The sequence below is a fragment of the Hemitrygon akajei genome, chromosome 8 (genome assembly GCF_048418815.1).
Source record: "Hemitrygon akajei chromosome 8, sHemAka1.3, whole genome shotgun sequence".
In the NCBI taxonomy this organism is placed as follows: domain Eukaryota; kingdom Metazoa; phylum Chordata; class Chondrichthyes; order Myliobatiformes; family Dasyatidae; genus Hemitrygon; species Hemitrygon akajei.
Window position 1 is genome coordinate 162,719,669 of NC_133131.1, and position 15,217 is coordinate 162,734,885.

The window sequence follows — 15,217 nt, forward strand, 5'->3', positions numbered from 1 at the left end:
TGGCACTGTGCTGCCCTCTGGGACACACCTACCCCACCCCCATGACGAAACTGCCTGTAGGTAGTGCTGCCAAGCACAAAATAGTGAGGAAAGTAGATGCAAAGGCATGTGAGACAAATATTGCAATGGTGGATTTTTACAATGAATTCATCATGGTTCCTGACACATTGCCATCGAGGTTAAAATACATCTGGGCAGCTGGTAAACTTGAGTGGGTCTGTAAATTTTAGGAACACGGCTGGACATAATCCTCAAAGCATTGACAAATTAACATTGTCAAACAACTTTCCCCCTCCAAACAGCTCTAAAATATCAGCACAAAAATCAAAACATGCATTTCTCAGTAATTTTATTTCAGAATTTTAAACTCAAATTATGTTCAAAAAATTATACTTCTAAGAATAAAGGCAACTGATTAATCTTTAAGGAAAAAAACAAGATGGTCGTCACTAACAGAAAGAAAATAAAACAGTAAAGAGAGAGGGATCTAAGGTTTGAAGTACAACCACAAATGGATTTGGAAAAAAAAAGTGACACATATGGCCAGGCTGGCAAATTTGATGAGAGTCTGCTAAACAATAATAGATTGTACAAATGAGTGGATGGGAGCCCACGTCCAAGAACTCTCAAAACGCCTGCCTCTGTCAGTGTTTTGCAAGCAGCTCCGATGAAAGGTTAATTCGATTTTACAGTACAATCCAGAAATAAGTGCTAATGAAACATTTCCCTATAAATTCATCTCAGAGTTATTGCTGAAAATTTGACATTGTACACAAATTGCATTCCAGTAATACAAAATACATTTTGTTCAAAAATAAGGTTGCATACAATTTCTATTTTAACTTTTCTGCCAAGTTTAAAGAAGATTTCTACTTTTACAACTTTAAATATCCATCAATTTGCAGCAGTGCCTTTCAAGAACTGCACTCAATTATATTTAATCAACTGATATGGTCCTGCCACTCGAATATAAGCAACTTCAGATGTCTTTTTTTGAAAGAATATGCAGGGACAGTGGCAGAAAGTTTTCAGATACAGCCTTTGGGACAGCAATCACAATCAGGCTACTGAGGAAAGCATGAGACACATGCGCCCCTCAGTACTTGAAGCATATGGTTAAACTCCACATAAACAAGTCCAGGTGCTCCTGTTCATTCTAGGAGTGATGACTTTGCCTTGCAGATCTCCACAGATCAACTTCTGTACGAGGCACAGATAACCCTTGAATATACACGTGGACTGTCTTGTGTATTACGTCTGATTAAAAATACTTAACCTGGAAAATACTATCCTCCATTTGCAGGATGCTGTACTGTCAAACTTAACACTGACTGGTGCATGAAACCAGAGCATTGCATGTCATTAAGTACCCCTGACCAGAGAAAACAATTAATACTGATCCACATCTATTTTGTAATAAGGGTTACGATTAAATGCTGTGCTCTCAGAAACTCAATGACTGCAGCAATTCAGCATTTTCATGGCACTATTCACTGTCTGACTGATTAAATCTAAATGGACAAAAGCATCTTCTGCACCACTAATCTTGATGAGTCAACACTTCAGTATACATGTAACCAAAATCCAAGAGAAGTCATGTGAATGGTAACTGAATTGCCAAAGTCAATCACTCAGTACAAATGGAAGCCACACCAATATCCATTTTACACACCAGTACAGAGTCTGGAAAGGCTCACTGCTGCTAAAGCAGATGTCTGCACTTGCTGCAAAAAGGTGCAAGAGCAAACTGTCAGCTTTACTAATAATTATTCAAAAAAAAAAAGCACATTTGATTAAAAGGACACCAAAAGGCCCTTTTATATATATTTTTAATATAAAAATGAGTTTGGCAGTCAATCATTGACAAAGTTAGAAACTAAAGCTGATGGATTGCCCGAAAGAAGCAAATGTTTGTAAAGGGCATGAGGCACAATTTAGGGACCAAGGTCCAGTACTGATTGCTTTGATGTTTGCCAATTACGAGGTAGATTGCTGTGAACTTTGTAGCCAAGTCTTGTACTTTATAACGACTTCCCTTTCCTCCTCTAGGGTCACATCAAGGTAGTCTTCTTCATGTTCTGGGATATCGGCCAAAACCTCTTCCACAATTTCACGCTCTTTTTGTTTTTCCTCTGACGGATCTAAAAGATGGAAATGAAAAGCACAAGTCTCTTAAAACAGAGCATTGCAACTGTGCCTTGGTTATTTTCCAAACAAAGCTTAAAATCTTCTGGATTTAACTGCAAGGTTAAAAAAAAATCTGTGTTATATTACTGATGCACACACCTCACCAGGACCTTTGTCTGGTTGCTATCAGTAGCCACAGATAAATTTAGAACTAGAACAGTACAGTATAGGCCTTTCAGGCTCGATGTTGTGTCAATTTTTTAACCTACATTAAAGATCAATCTAATCTTTTCCTGCTACAAAGCCCTCCATCTTTCTTTCATCCATTTTCCCAAGAGTCTCTTAAATGTCCCTAATGTTCCACAAACCCACCACTAAGTAAAAGCCTAATATTTGTATATGTAATTACTGCACCTTGGAGGTAAGGGACCATGGGCAATTCATCTGCCAAATGACTCTACCCAAATTCACATAGCAGCAATAAAAATGGCTCCATGAAGGAGGAGGTCAAATCCAAAGTGGTGTTATAGCAGCTGAGTTATGCCAAAACAACATGAAAATAGTGTCATATACAAGTCATTAAATATTTGTTTGGTTGTAAAACACTGGGAAATGCCAAAATAGTGAAAAATGTATAAAAGCAAGCTTACACACTTTCTACGAAATGCATGTAATACTTGCTTGGACAATGCAGGTGACCACAGTGACCCAAGACCACAAAGCATGCACTGGGATTGTTTTCAAGTACGGAATAATTCTCAGGACCAGAGGTTTGAATTGATACAAAATTACAGAAAAGTGCCAGTGACTGGACGGTCAGAGAATAGAGTAGATGAATCAGTGGCTGAGGAACTGGTGCAAGAGAGGGATTCAGGTTCCTGGACCTTTGGGGCATGTTGACCTAAACAAAAGGGACAAGTCGAACTTGAACTTGAGAGAGACCAAAATGGTTCAAAGTAGACTGTCTAAACTACAAATTCAAATGCTTAGTCTTGAGAATTATTCTGTGCTTTAAAACAATTCCAAGACACAAGTGTTCAAAGTGCATGCAAGTATTAAATGTATTCAGTAGAAGTTCTCCTCTCACTGATGGAAATTGAGAATGCAGGATGAGTGCAGAATTGGTACAAATGAATGGTTGATGGTAGATGCAGACCTAGTGGGCTGAATGATCCATTTATGTGCTCTATCATCCTAGGACACCGTGGCATTACAAAATCAGCAACTGCAGATAGTTGAAATATTAATTTAAATAGAAAATTGCTGAAAGTCAACAGGGATCAGGCATAATTTGTGGGTGAGAAAGATGCAACTTTTCAGATTGTTATCAGGATCCATAGTGCACTCAATATTTTACCACAATACCAGTGGTGGATGGATTCAATTTGGGGGTGATTACAAGAACTGAATTAGAGGATTGGAGATAATGAGGGGCTGTAGGAGAGGTTAGGACAGAGAGAAAACAAGGACCAAAATTAGTAAATGGATGTTTTATTGTCACTGAGGTACAGTGAAAAAATATTTTGCATGCTATCAGTACCTTTCATCACATCAGAATATCAATGTAGTACAAGGGGAAAGCAATAATAGAATGTAGAAAGTGTTACAGTTACAGAGAATGTGCAGCACAGGTAGACAATCAGGTGCAAGGCTTTAACAATGTAGACTGAGGTTGGATCCATGTGCCCTCTAGTTCTGGCCACCCCCACCATAGGAAAGATCCTTTTCACATCCACCCCATCTAGTTCTTTCAACATTCGGTAGGTTTCAATGAGATTCCCACGGATTCTTCTAAATTCCAGTGAGTACAGGCCCAACGTTTCCTCATACGTTAACCCCTTCAATCATCCTCGTGAACCTCCTATGCGAGGTAACTGGAATGCTCTGGACTATGGAGCACAGGATTAGTTTATAGAGATGTTAGAGTAGTAGGACTAAGTAATACACATGGATGAGGGATTCCAATAGCAGGTGGACTGAGGCAGCACACGGTGGCACCATAACCTGGATGCATTTTGTGCAGCTCACCTATGGACACAAAAGTACAGTACAGGAACAGGCCCTACTGTCAACATTGGCATTCCAAACTAATTAAATTAGTAATCAAATTCCCAACAAAACAATCTCTTCTGCTTACACAATGTCCTTTCATTTCCTACACATGAATGTGCCTATTAAACACCTCTGTTATATTTATGTTGCAAGTAGCTTGCTTGTTCCCTCTAGTACAAGAGTGACACAATAAAAAACAATTCAATGTTGGTGAAGGGTTTTGGAGGTCATGATCATCATGCCTATTGATCGTTTCTTTCAATACTTTTCCATATTCACCCTCTGCCAAGCATGGTTCAGCTTTGTCAGCCAATGCATCATAATTACCTTCAACCTCCATATCCTCTGGTGACGATGACGATGAAGGGGGTGAATTAAGCAGACTCGAAGGAAGGTAGCCACCGTGACTTATTAATGCCTGAACAGCACGTTCAATATCGCCATTAAATCTCCTCAGGGCGATCTCTGCAGCAGAGTGATCGAAACCCAAGAATGCCACCTATATGTATATTTTTTTGAAAGCAAAGACAGAAGACGTTACCAAATGGATTACTTAAAACTGTTTGCAGTCAGTAATATCAGCAGGATCAGGAATTAAAAATAACTTTCAGATCTTCTCCTGCCCATTTGTGTTTCTATATATCACTTTAATGAAACTGCATTAGAATCAGAATATTAGAGCATTGAACAAGGCAATTTGGCACATTGAATCTACAAGCCCCTAAATAATAGATGATTCTGACCTCTGCTTTCTGTGCTGAGTATGAACTCTCTCTGACTCAGAGTTTCTCCCGGGTACTCCTGTTTACTCCCGTAAAAGGCAGAAATGGCCCTCCAGCCCACCATGTCCATCAGTAACCATACTAATACCATTTAAGAATACTTGGTCCACAGCTTTCTCTTTGTCTTGGTGATTTGAATGTTCATCTAGGTGCTTCTTAAATGTTGATATTTCCTGCCTTTATCACCCTCTTTCGGGAATCAAATCTCAGTGTTGCATACGGTGAGATATGTGCACTTTAATAATAACTTTACTTTCAACTTTGAAGTTGTTGGCATTGTAATAGTGCTACACTAACCACTACACTGTGTCACACACTAGCTCAGTTGTTGACTGGTGATTCCCTCAACTCCAATTCAACATTACTCTGTGGAATAAACATCTAAACAGACGAATCTGCTACTACTTACAGCATACACGCACAAAGCTCTACACTCAAGTAAACTACAGCATTAATGTTACCTTCAATTAAAGTGCCAAGGTTCAAAACCTATCCTGCCTATCAGCATTAATAGGAAAGAGAAAAAAAAACAACTGTGGGAGGTGAAGGAATATCACATTGTGGCTTCTCTTCCCATTATAGCAATGAAAGGATTAAGTTAAAATATGAAATTAAGAGAGAACATGATGCCTACTTCCATGAAAAGGGTCACAAGAAGGTAGTTACAGCATGTAACTGAACCCCAGAAGGGGAAAAATTAACTCGGAGTGGAAACTAGGTAACAGTCACGTGTATATTATATTGTATAGGATTGCTTTTATATTTATTGTGTTCTTTATGTTCATTACATTTTATGTTGCATCTGATCCAGAATAACAATCATTTTGTTCTCCTTTACACTCAGTACTGAAGAACGAACAATGTTGAATCTTGACTAGGAATATGTGATGTGGTTAGAACAGCAACGGCCTATTGCAGATTCAGAAGTAAACAGTAATTCAACTTGCTTGTGCAAATTATACAAAATGGGAAACAGAAACAGACCTGATTAATCATTTCATCAGAGATTTGCACACTGTAACTTGGTCCAGCTTCATCCTCCGCGTAGACATGCTCAGAGCTGTACTGAAGTATCTAAGAAAATACATGGGGAGTTTTGAGGACCCTTCAAAATTTTGCAACACAGATAGCGAAGGGAATCAAACTATCAATGATCGCTGATGCTGTGAAGTAATTATGCTAACAGCCTTGCTACTGTGTCACCATTCACTACATATAACTACGCGCACTACATACACCATTCACTACATACAGCTCCGTGCACTTTGTAGGATGACTGAGGAATCTAGTGTTCTTCACTAATTGATCCCTCAGAGCTGCTAAAGGTAAGTGCAGCCATGAAGAGGTGCTGGGGATGGCAAGGGCAAGTACCGGGCCACATCTTCAAACAATAAGGCCCATAGGTTGCAGTAATGGAGCTGAAGGACGGCCCATGTACTTCACCTGGCAGGATCAGTGTTGTTTCTGCTGCCACTCTGCTCATTTCTGACTGACACAGTAACCAGAAGTGTAAGCCACAACATTTACGTCCATAACATAGAAAACCTACAGCACAATACAGGCCGAACATGTCCTTACCTTAGAAATTACCTTGGGTTACCCATAGCCCTTTGTTTTTCTGAGCTCCATGTACCTGCCCAGGAATCTCATAAAAGACCCTATTGTCTGTGCCTCCACCACTGTTGCCGGCAGCCCATTCCACACACTCACCACCCTCTGCATAAAAAAATTTACCCCTGATATCTCCTCTGTACCATCTTCCAAGCACCTTAAAACTGTGCCCTCTCGTGCTAGCCATTTCAGCCCTGGGGAAAAGCCTCTGACCATCCAACTGATCAATGCCTCTCATCATCTTATACACCTTGGCGTAGTCAGCAGGTTAAGCCCAATCAGGATACAAGCAAGCAGTACACACACAAAATTCTGGAGGAATGTTAGAAAAATGGGGGGCTATGTGTGTAGGAGGGAAATGTTAGATTGAAGGGTCTCTAATGTTTTATGAACTCAGGTCAGGCTGCATCTACAGAGGGAAATAAACAGTTGACATTTCGAGCCGAGGAGTTTCTTCCACCTCTTCTTCTGCCCTTCCAACAGCCAGAACACCTTTGTGTGCACAATTACAACAAAACTTTTCCATAGCTACAAGGCACAGGATTAAATTGTGTTTGGAAAAAGGCAGGAATTAACAAGTGATTGTCACAGCATGTTTTTTTTGGGAGACAGCCAGTCTGACCAATTTGAATGAGCTTTTAAAGTGGTTAGAAAAGTGTATTGATGAGAGCAATGGATAAAGTTGACATCAATTTCAGCAATGCCCGTGACAAGCTTCTACATGTGAAACTGTCCTGATGAAGGTTCTTGATCCAAAACGTCAACCATTTATCCCCTCCATAGATGCTGCCTGACCTGCTGAGTTCCTCCAGCATTTTGTGGCTATTACTCTTGATTTCCAGCATCTGTAGAATTTCATGTTTGTGAAACTTTTCCATGGGATTGATGGCAAGTTGAAACCAGAATTTCTCCAAGCTTTGGACCCAGGTTAGGAAGAAGAACACAGTGCATCTTTTTCCTCCCATGTACGAATGAAATATAGTGTCACAGCACAGTGGGATTGACTGACCTCCATTGCATGTTCCAAGTTATTGTTGGCCGATCGAAATGCTTTGGTAGCAGCTTTTTCTGAGTAGCCCATGGCAATGAGGGAATTTATAGCTTCTTGCTTTCTCCTTTTCCTTTCTGCTCTCTCTTTTCCTCTTATTTCAGCTTTCTCCTGCAAGATTCACAACATACTATCAAACGTCTCATGCCCTTAAGCTAAAACAGAAATTCTTAAAATCAAATTTTGGTCATTCAAAGAAATAAAAATGGAAAAAAGAAAGCATGAATAAAAAAAGAGATAATTGGAGGAAGAGATGCCTATGGAGAGTGGGCCTGGCATGGGGTCTATTCAAACCATGATGATACAGATCTAATATGATGTGGCTAGGTGTAAAGTAATGTTTCCCAGCAGACCTACAGTGGTGCTTTTAATCTATCAATGTGTTTACCCACTTCCCAAGCAAGCGTTAATGTCAGTGGCTAGATAGGCTGAATAAGTACTGTAGCTGATTAGATCTTTAATTTTTCTTGCTGTGCTCATCTAAAGATGAATGGTTCTTATTTGGTCTCATCATATGACTATGTTTCTACTAATCTCCCCATTTTCTCTTTGAGATGATATCAAGGAACAAAGTTATTCACCATATACATTTATGAATTAGGAACTTGCTATGGCGTGTTGGTGCTGCATGGAGCAAAAAATGACAATATTCAATTATAAATAAATATAAAAATAATTTAGTTATTATATACAAATGTTATAAAATTAAATAAAAATAAAGATACCACTATAGTCCCGATCCCATTGTTGCTCTATAGCAATAATTAAATAGAAAATTTATCAACTGTTATCTCCAATAAATGACACTTGATTGATAGTCTAGAATTTTCTGCTTTTATTTTTCATTGTGAATAGACCAACTACCTTGTAGAATAGCAAAGAAGTATGCCAAAGGCACATACAAAATACAGGGTTTGATAGAACCGTATGTCTATCATGCCAGCCAGCTAGGTACGCACTAGCTGTGTCTTTCAGAAGAATGGTTACAGAATGAAGTAAAATGATGCCCAGCCTGTTGAGTCCACATCCATCTTTTCCTAAGCTACTCTGACTGTCATGTAATTTCTCCTCCTTACCAAATATGACCTCAAGGCAAGGATGTAATGTTGAGATTTTATAAAGCACTGGTGAGGCAGTATTGGGCCCCTTATCTTAGAAAGGATGTGCTGAAACTGGAGAGGGTTCAGAGAAGGTTCATGAAAATGATTCCAGGATTGAATAGCTTGTCTGATGAAGAGTGTTTGATGGCTGCAGGCCTGTATTCACTAGAATTCTGAATACAGAATTCTGACCTCATTGAAACCTATCGAATAGTGAAAGGCATTGACAGAGGGGATGTGGAGAGGATGTTTCCTATGGTCGGAGAATCTAAGACCAGAGGACACAGCCTCTGAATAGAGGGTCATCGTTTTAGAACAGAGATGAGGAGGAATTTCTTTAGCCAGACAGTGGTGAATCTGTGGAATTTGTTGCCACAGGCAGCAGTTGAGGCCAATTCTTTATGTCTATTTAAGGCAGAGGTTGATAGATTCTGGATTGGTCAGGGAATGAAGGGATTTGGGGGCGGGGGGGTAAGATGAAGGAGATGCGGCTGAGAGGAAAAATGGATCAGCCATGATGAAATGGTGGAGCAGATTTGATGGGCCAAATGGCCTAATTCTGCTCCCATGTCTTGTGGTCTCAATACATGTTGTGAAATGATCTCTATGCACAGCAAAGCTTTTCCACTGTATCTCATTATAGGGGCCAATAAACTAATTGACTGGTCAGGATGTGGAATGCACAGTAACGAAGCAGATAATACAGAGGGAAAAATAATAATAAAACACAATGTAGACAGAGTAATATTATCAAAGTACGAATATTACCATATACAATCTAAAGATTTATCTTCCTGCAGCCACTTACAGGAAAATAAATGGAACAGAATTTACAAAAAACTATGCATCAAAGATAAACAACGAATGTGCAAAAGACAACAAATTATGCAAATAAATTAAGAATACTGAGAACATATCAACAATCTGGATGATAATGTGGTTAACTGAATCAGCAAATTTTGGGAGGACACCAAGAATAGCAGTGTATTGGACAGCAAGGAAGGCCAAAGTTTGCAGCAGGATCTGGACCAGCTGGAAAAAGGCAGGTGGAATTTAGTAGACAGGTTTGAGGTGTTGCACTTTGAGGACCAACCTGGGTAGGCCTCACACAGTGAGCAGTAGGGCGCTGAGGAGTGCGAGAGAACAAACGCATCTGGGAATACTGGTCCATAATTAATTGAAAGTGGTTTCACAAGTAGAGAGGGCTGTGAAGAAAGCTTTTGGCACATTGGCCTTCACAGATCAAAGTATTGAGTATTGGAGATGGAATGTTATGTTGAAGTTGTACAGATGTCGGTGAGGACTAATTTGGAGTATTGTGTGCAGTTTTAGTCACCTACCTACAGGGAAGATGTAAATAAGGTTGAAAGAGTACAGAAAAAATATACAAGGATGTTGTCAGGAGTGGGTGACTCGAGTGATATGTAAACATTGAATAGGTTAGAACTGTATTTCCTAGAATGTAGAGTATTGATGGGAGATTTGATAGAGGTATACAAAATGATGATGGGTATAGATAGGGTAAATGCAAGAAGGCTTTTTCCACAGAGTCTGGGTGGGCCTATAACTAGAGATCATGGTTTAAGGGTGAAAGATGAAATGTTTACGGGAAACACGAGAGGAAACTTCTTCATTCAGATGGTCATGAGAATGTGGAACAAGCTGCCAGCACAAGTGGTGCATACAAGCTAGATTTCAATATTTAAGAAAAGTTTGGATTGGTGCATGGATAAGAGAGGTATGGAGGGCATTGTCTAGGTATAGGTTGATGGGAGTAGGCAGTTTAAATGGCTTGGCACAGACTAGATGGGCCAAAATGCCTGCTTGTGCTATAGTTTTTGACTGTAGCACGAGTTCTTAAGAGTCTTAAAAGTGAGCCTGTCGATTGTAGAATCAATTCATAGTTGTGGTGTAAAGTTATCCATGCTGGTTCAGGAACCCGGTGGCTGTGGGGTAATAACTGTTTCTGAACTGTTAACGGTTATTGAGAAAGTGTACAGCAGGTAGGCAATAAGGTGCAAGGCCCATGATGAGGCAGACTGTGAGATCATGAGTTTTATTTTTTGTACAAGAGGTCATTCAAGATTGCAATAACAGGGGGATAGAAGCTGCCCTTGAATTCAATAGTGAGAGTTTTATATCTTCTGCTGATGGAAGGAGGGAGAAGAGAGAATGACTAGAGGGTGGGGGGGGGGGGGGGGAAAGAATGTGGTTCTGATGTTGTCCAAGGCAGTGTGAAGTGTAATTTAAACTTCTGAACCAATGACAAACAAGTCAACAATTAGAAACATGCTTGGAAAGACTACTAGAGACTCCTAATATTATAGTTACCTCTCTCCTCTGGTAGATATGCGAGGCAGCCAAGTTGATATCATCATCACAGGCCCGCAAACCTAACCGTGCCTCCTGGGCCGTGAACCCAAGACTCATAAGTTGTACAACCTTTTTATCATCCACAGAGAGCTTCGCCAATAATACTTCTGCCTGAAGAAAGAAAACCAAGAGCTGAATTATGAAAGAGCGTCATTAAACTCGGGATGAGATGATACTTGGGGGAGCAATCAAACTGATGGTGAAAGTTCAAGTTACTGTATTGTCATTCAACCATACATATGATACGATGAACGAAACATCATTCCTCTGAAACCAAGGTGCAAAACATAACACATAGCAACACACAACACATGGTTACAATCCACGTACTTTGAAGGGATGAGGCAGGAACTAGCCAGAGTAAATTAGAAACAGATGTTCAAAGGGGAAAGCACAGAAGTAATGTGGGAGAAGTTTAGGGACCACTTGAGCTGGGTTCAGGATAGGTTTGTCCCACTGAGGCAAGGAAAAAATGGTAGGAAAAGGGAACCGTGTCTGAGGAAACATGTGAGGCAACTAGTCAAGAGAAAAAGGAAGCATATGTTAGATATAAGAAGCAGGAAGTAGGAGGGGCTTATGAGAAATATAGGGAAGCCAGGAAGGAGCTAAAGAAAGGACTTAGGAGAGCTCGAAGGGGGCATGAGAAGGCCTTGGCATGTAGAATTAAGGAGAACCCCAAGGCGTTCTATGCGTATGTGAAGAACAGGAGGATGACGAGAATGAAGGTGGGACCGCTAAAGGATAAAGAGGGCAACATGTCCCTGGAGGCAGAGGAGGTGGGGGAGGTCCTAAGTGATTACTTTGCTTCAGTATTCACAAGTGAAAAGGATCTTGATCAGGATGAGGTCGAAGTAGAGCGGGCCTGTGTGCTGGACAAATGTGGAGATTAAGGAAGATGTGCTGGATCTTCTTAAAAACATTAAGATTGATAAGTCCCCAGGGCCGGATATGATACACCCCAGGTTGTTGTGGGAATTGAGAGAAGAGATCGCAGGAGCTTTAGCTATGATCTTTGAATCCTCTTTGGCTGCAGGGGAAGTGCCGGAGGACTGGAGAATGGCAAATGTAGTTCCCTTGTTTAAAAAAGGTAACAGGGAGAAACCTGGGAACTATGGACTGGTGAGTCTTATGTCGGTGGTATGCAAACTACTGGAAAGGATTCTTAAGGATAGGATCTACAAGCATTTGGAGAAGTGTAGTCTATTCATGGATAGTCAACATGGCTTTGTGAAGGGAAGATCGTGCCTCATGAGCCTGATTGAGTTTTTTGAAGAGGTAACAAAAGAAACTGATGAGGGTAAGGCAGTGGATGTGGTCTACGCAGACTTTAGCAAAGCATTTGACAAGGTCCCTCATGAGAGACTCATCCAGAAAATCACGAGGCATGGGATAAGTGGAACCTTGGCTGTTTGGATAAAAAATTGGCTTAAAGGAAGAAAGCAGAGGGTAGTTGTGGAAGGAAAGTATTCTGCCTGGAGGTTGGTGACTAGTGGAGAGCCACAAGGATCTGTCCTGGGACCCCCGCTATTCGTGATTTTTATAAATGACCTGGATGTAGAGGCGGAAGGATGGGTGAGTAAGTTTGCGGATGACACAGAGATTGGAGGAGTTGTGGATGGAGCTGTAGGTTGTCAAAGGTTACAAGAGGATATAGACAGGCTGCAGAGTTGGGCAGAAAAATGGCAGATGGAGTTCAATCCGGACAAGTGTGAGGTGATGCATTTTGGAAAGAGAAACCAGAAGACTAAGTACAGGATTGATGGTCAGTTACTTAAGAGTGTGGATGAACAAAGGGACCTTGGGGTTCAAATCCATACATCCCCTCAAGGTCGCTGCACAGGTTGATAGGGTAGTTAAGAAGGCCTATGGGATGCTAGGCTTCATTAACAGGGGGATTGAGTTCAAGAGTAGAGAGGTCACGTTGCAACTCTACAAATCTCTGGTGACGCCGCACTTAGGAGTATTGCGTTCAATTCCGGTCACCTCATTATAGGAAGGATGTGGAAGCTATGGAGAAGGTGCAGAGGAGATTTACCAGGATGTTGCCTGGATTGGAGAACAAGTCATATGAAGCAAGGTTAGCAGAGCTGGGACTTTTCTCTTTGGAGCGTAGAAGAATGAGAGGGGACTTGATAGAGGTCTACAAGATTATGAGAGGCATAGATAGGGTGGATAGTCAGTACCTGTTTCCCAGGGCACCAATAGCAAACACCAGAGGGCATATGTACAAAATTAAGGGAGGGAAGTTTAGGGGAGACATCAGGGGTAAGTGTTGTTGGTTTTTTTTTGGTTTTTTTTTTTAACACTGAGTGCCTGGATTGACTTGCCAGGGATGGTGGTGGAGGCTAAAACATTAGGGGTATTTAAGAGCCTCTTGGACAGGCACATGGATGAAAGAAAAATGGAGGATTATGGGGTAGTGTGGGTTTAGTACTTTTTTTTTTTAAGGACTATATGGGTCAGCATAACATGGAGGGCTGAAGGGCCTGTATTGTGCCGTAGTGTTCTAAGGTTCTATGGTACCTGCACACAGATCAGTTACAATCCAGCACAGACACTCACACAGACCACATAGCACAGAGTTATGATCCAGCACAGTCACAAAGTAAAATTAGCACAGGTCCCTGAGTGACATGGGCTGAAGAATTACAGATTAATATAAAGTGCAAGGTGCAGGTTTATGTGAGACAGTATAATGTTACTGTTACTATAATAAAATAAGAGTCTTAAATATATGAAACAGCAGCAAAAGAGGATGCAGTGGCCAGTTCAGGATGAGAGTGTATCTGTGAGTTGGGGTGGGGGGGGGGGGGGGGGAAAGGAGGAGGTGGACATTCAGACATACTGTACATGTGTTGTGGGTGTCAGCATAGTGTAAAGCAAATGGCAATGAGTTAACACATCAACCATTAAAACATTGGCATTTAAATAGCCACACAGCAGGAAAGGCAACATGGCATCTTTTTCATTTAAACTGGTCCACATTTTAAGTTTATTGCATTCAAGGCAGGATTTGGAGCACAGATAATCTATTTCTTCATAAAGATCTAACATTAAAAAGATTAATGTCATATACTCAAGCACAGTAGAGTCCAACAACCTATCATCCAACTCTTTGGAACTCCAGATGGTTCAGTATAGAGCTTAGCAGGTAATGTTTGAAACATTCCCTTTCATTTCAGAGGCCCAGGATGCCACACTCCCCTCTGTCTCACTGGGGCCCGAAGTTCTTGTGCTTCTGTTCGACTCCCCAGATCCCTAAACACTAGAGATTACGTAGATGCTGGAAACGCTGAGACCTGCACGTGTGCACACACAGAGACACAAAATGATGGAGGAACCCAGCATCTGAGGTGGAACCTATGGAAATGAATAAACAGTTGCTGTTTGGGCCCAGTGCCTATATCAAACTGAACCTTGATGAAGGGTCTCAGTCCAAAAATTCAACTGTTTATTCCCCTCCATAGATGCTACCTGACCTGCTGAGCTCATCCAGCATTGTGTGTGTATCCCTAGATCCCTGCTGCCCACACTTTTTAAGTGTATCACCAGGGTCTCATCTAATGTGTACCTTTTAAACTTCAAAGTTCAATGTGGAAATACATAATACTGCAAAAATCCAAAAGTAAAGTTAACAATTCAATAGCATTCAGTAGTTCATAAAATCTGATATTCCGACACCAATAGGCGACAGGAACTGGTCTGTACTCAAAAGAAAAACAGAACAGTTGTACTTAGATGGAACTCGCAGACAATTCTACATGGTGCAGAGTGTATTTGGAATTCCAGACAAACAGAAGTGTGGAATTTAGTGAATGAGTTCTGCTGACAATTTTCTGGATGCTGTCTGCTGCTGTACACTAGGAGACTGAGAGGTGTTTTTATAGAGCATAAAATCACGAGGGGGCATAGATAGCATCAAAGCATTGAAACAAGCCTATCAGCCCAACTGGTCCACAGTGACCAAGATCCCCATCTATGCTAGGTCCAGTTGCTCACATTTGGACCATATTTTTCTAAACCTGGGGTTTCCAACCCTTTTTTATGCCATGGACCCTTACCATTAACCAACAGGTCCGTGGACCCCAGGTTAGGAACACCTGCTCTAAATCTTTCCTATCCAT

The 15,217-nt window shown here is 40.9% G+C and overlaps 1 protein-coding gene across 8 annotated transcripts in view; it reads right to left on the reverse strand.

Moving 5' to 3' along the window:
- Nucleotides 1-332: 332 nt before the first annotated feature.
- LOC140732386 (NEDD8 ultimate buster 1-like) overlaps nt 333-15,217 on the reverse strand; it is a 43,733-nt gene continuing 28,848 nt past the window's right edge. For all 8 annotated transcript variants that reach the window (XM_073054959.1, XM_073054958.1, XM_073054965.1 and 5 more), the window contains exons 11-15: nt 11,052-11,204; nt 7,582-7,731; nt 5,946-6,035; nt 4,507-4,678; nt 333-2,141 (exon numbers count right to left, since the gene is read on the reverse strand). In XM_073054959.1, the coding sequence (XP_072911060.1) occupies nt 1,978-2,141; nt 4,507-4,678; nt 5,946-6,035; nt 7,582-7,731; nt 11,052-11,204 (729 nt within the window). In that variant the 3' untranslated portion in view covers nt 333-1,977. The remainder of the gene's footprint in view (nt 2,142-4,506; nt 4,679-5,945; nt 6,036-7,581; nt 7,732-11,051; nt 11,205-15,217) is intronic.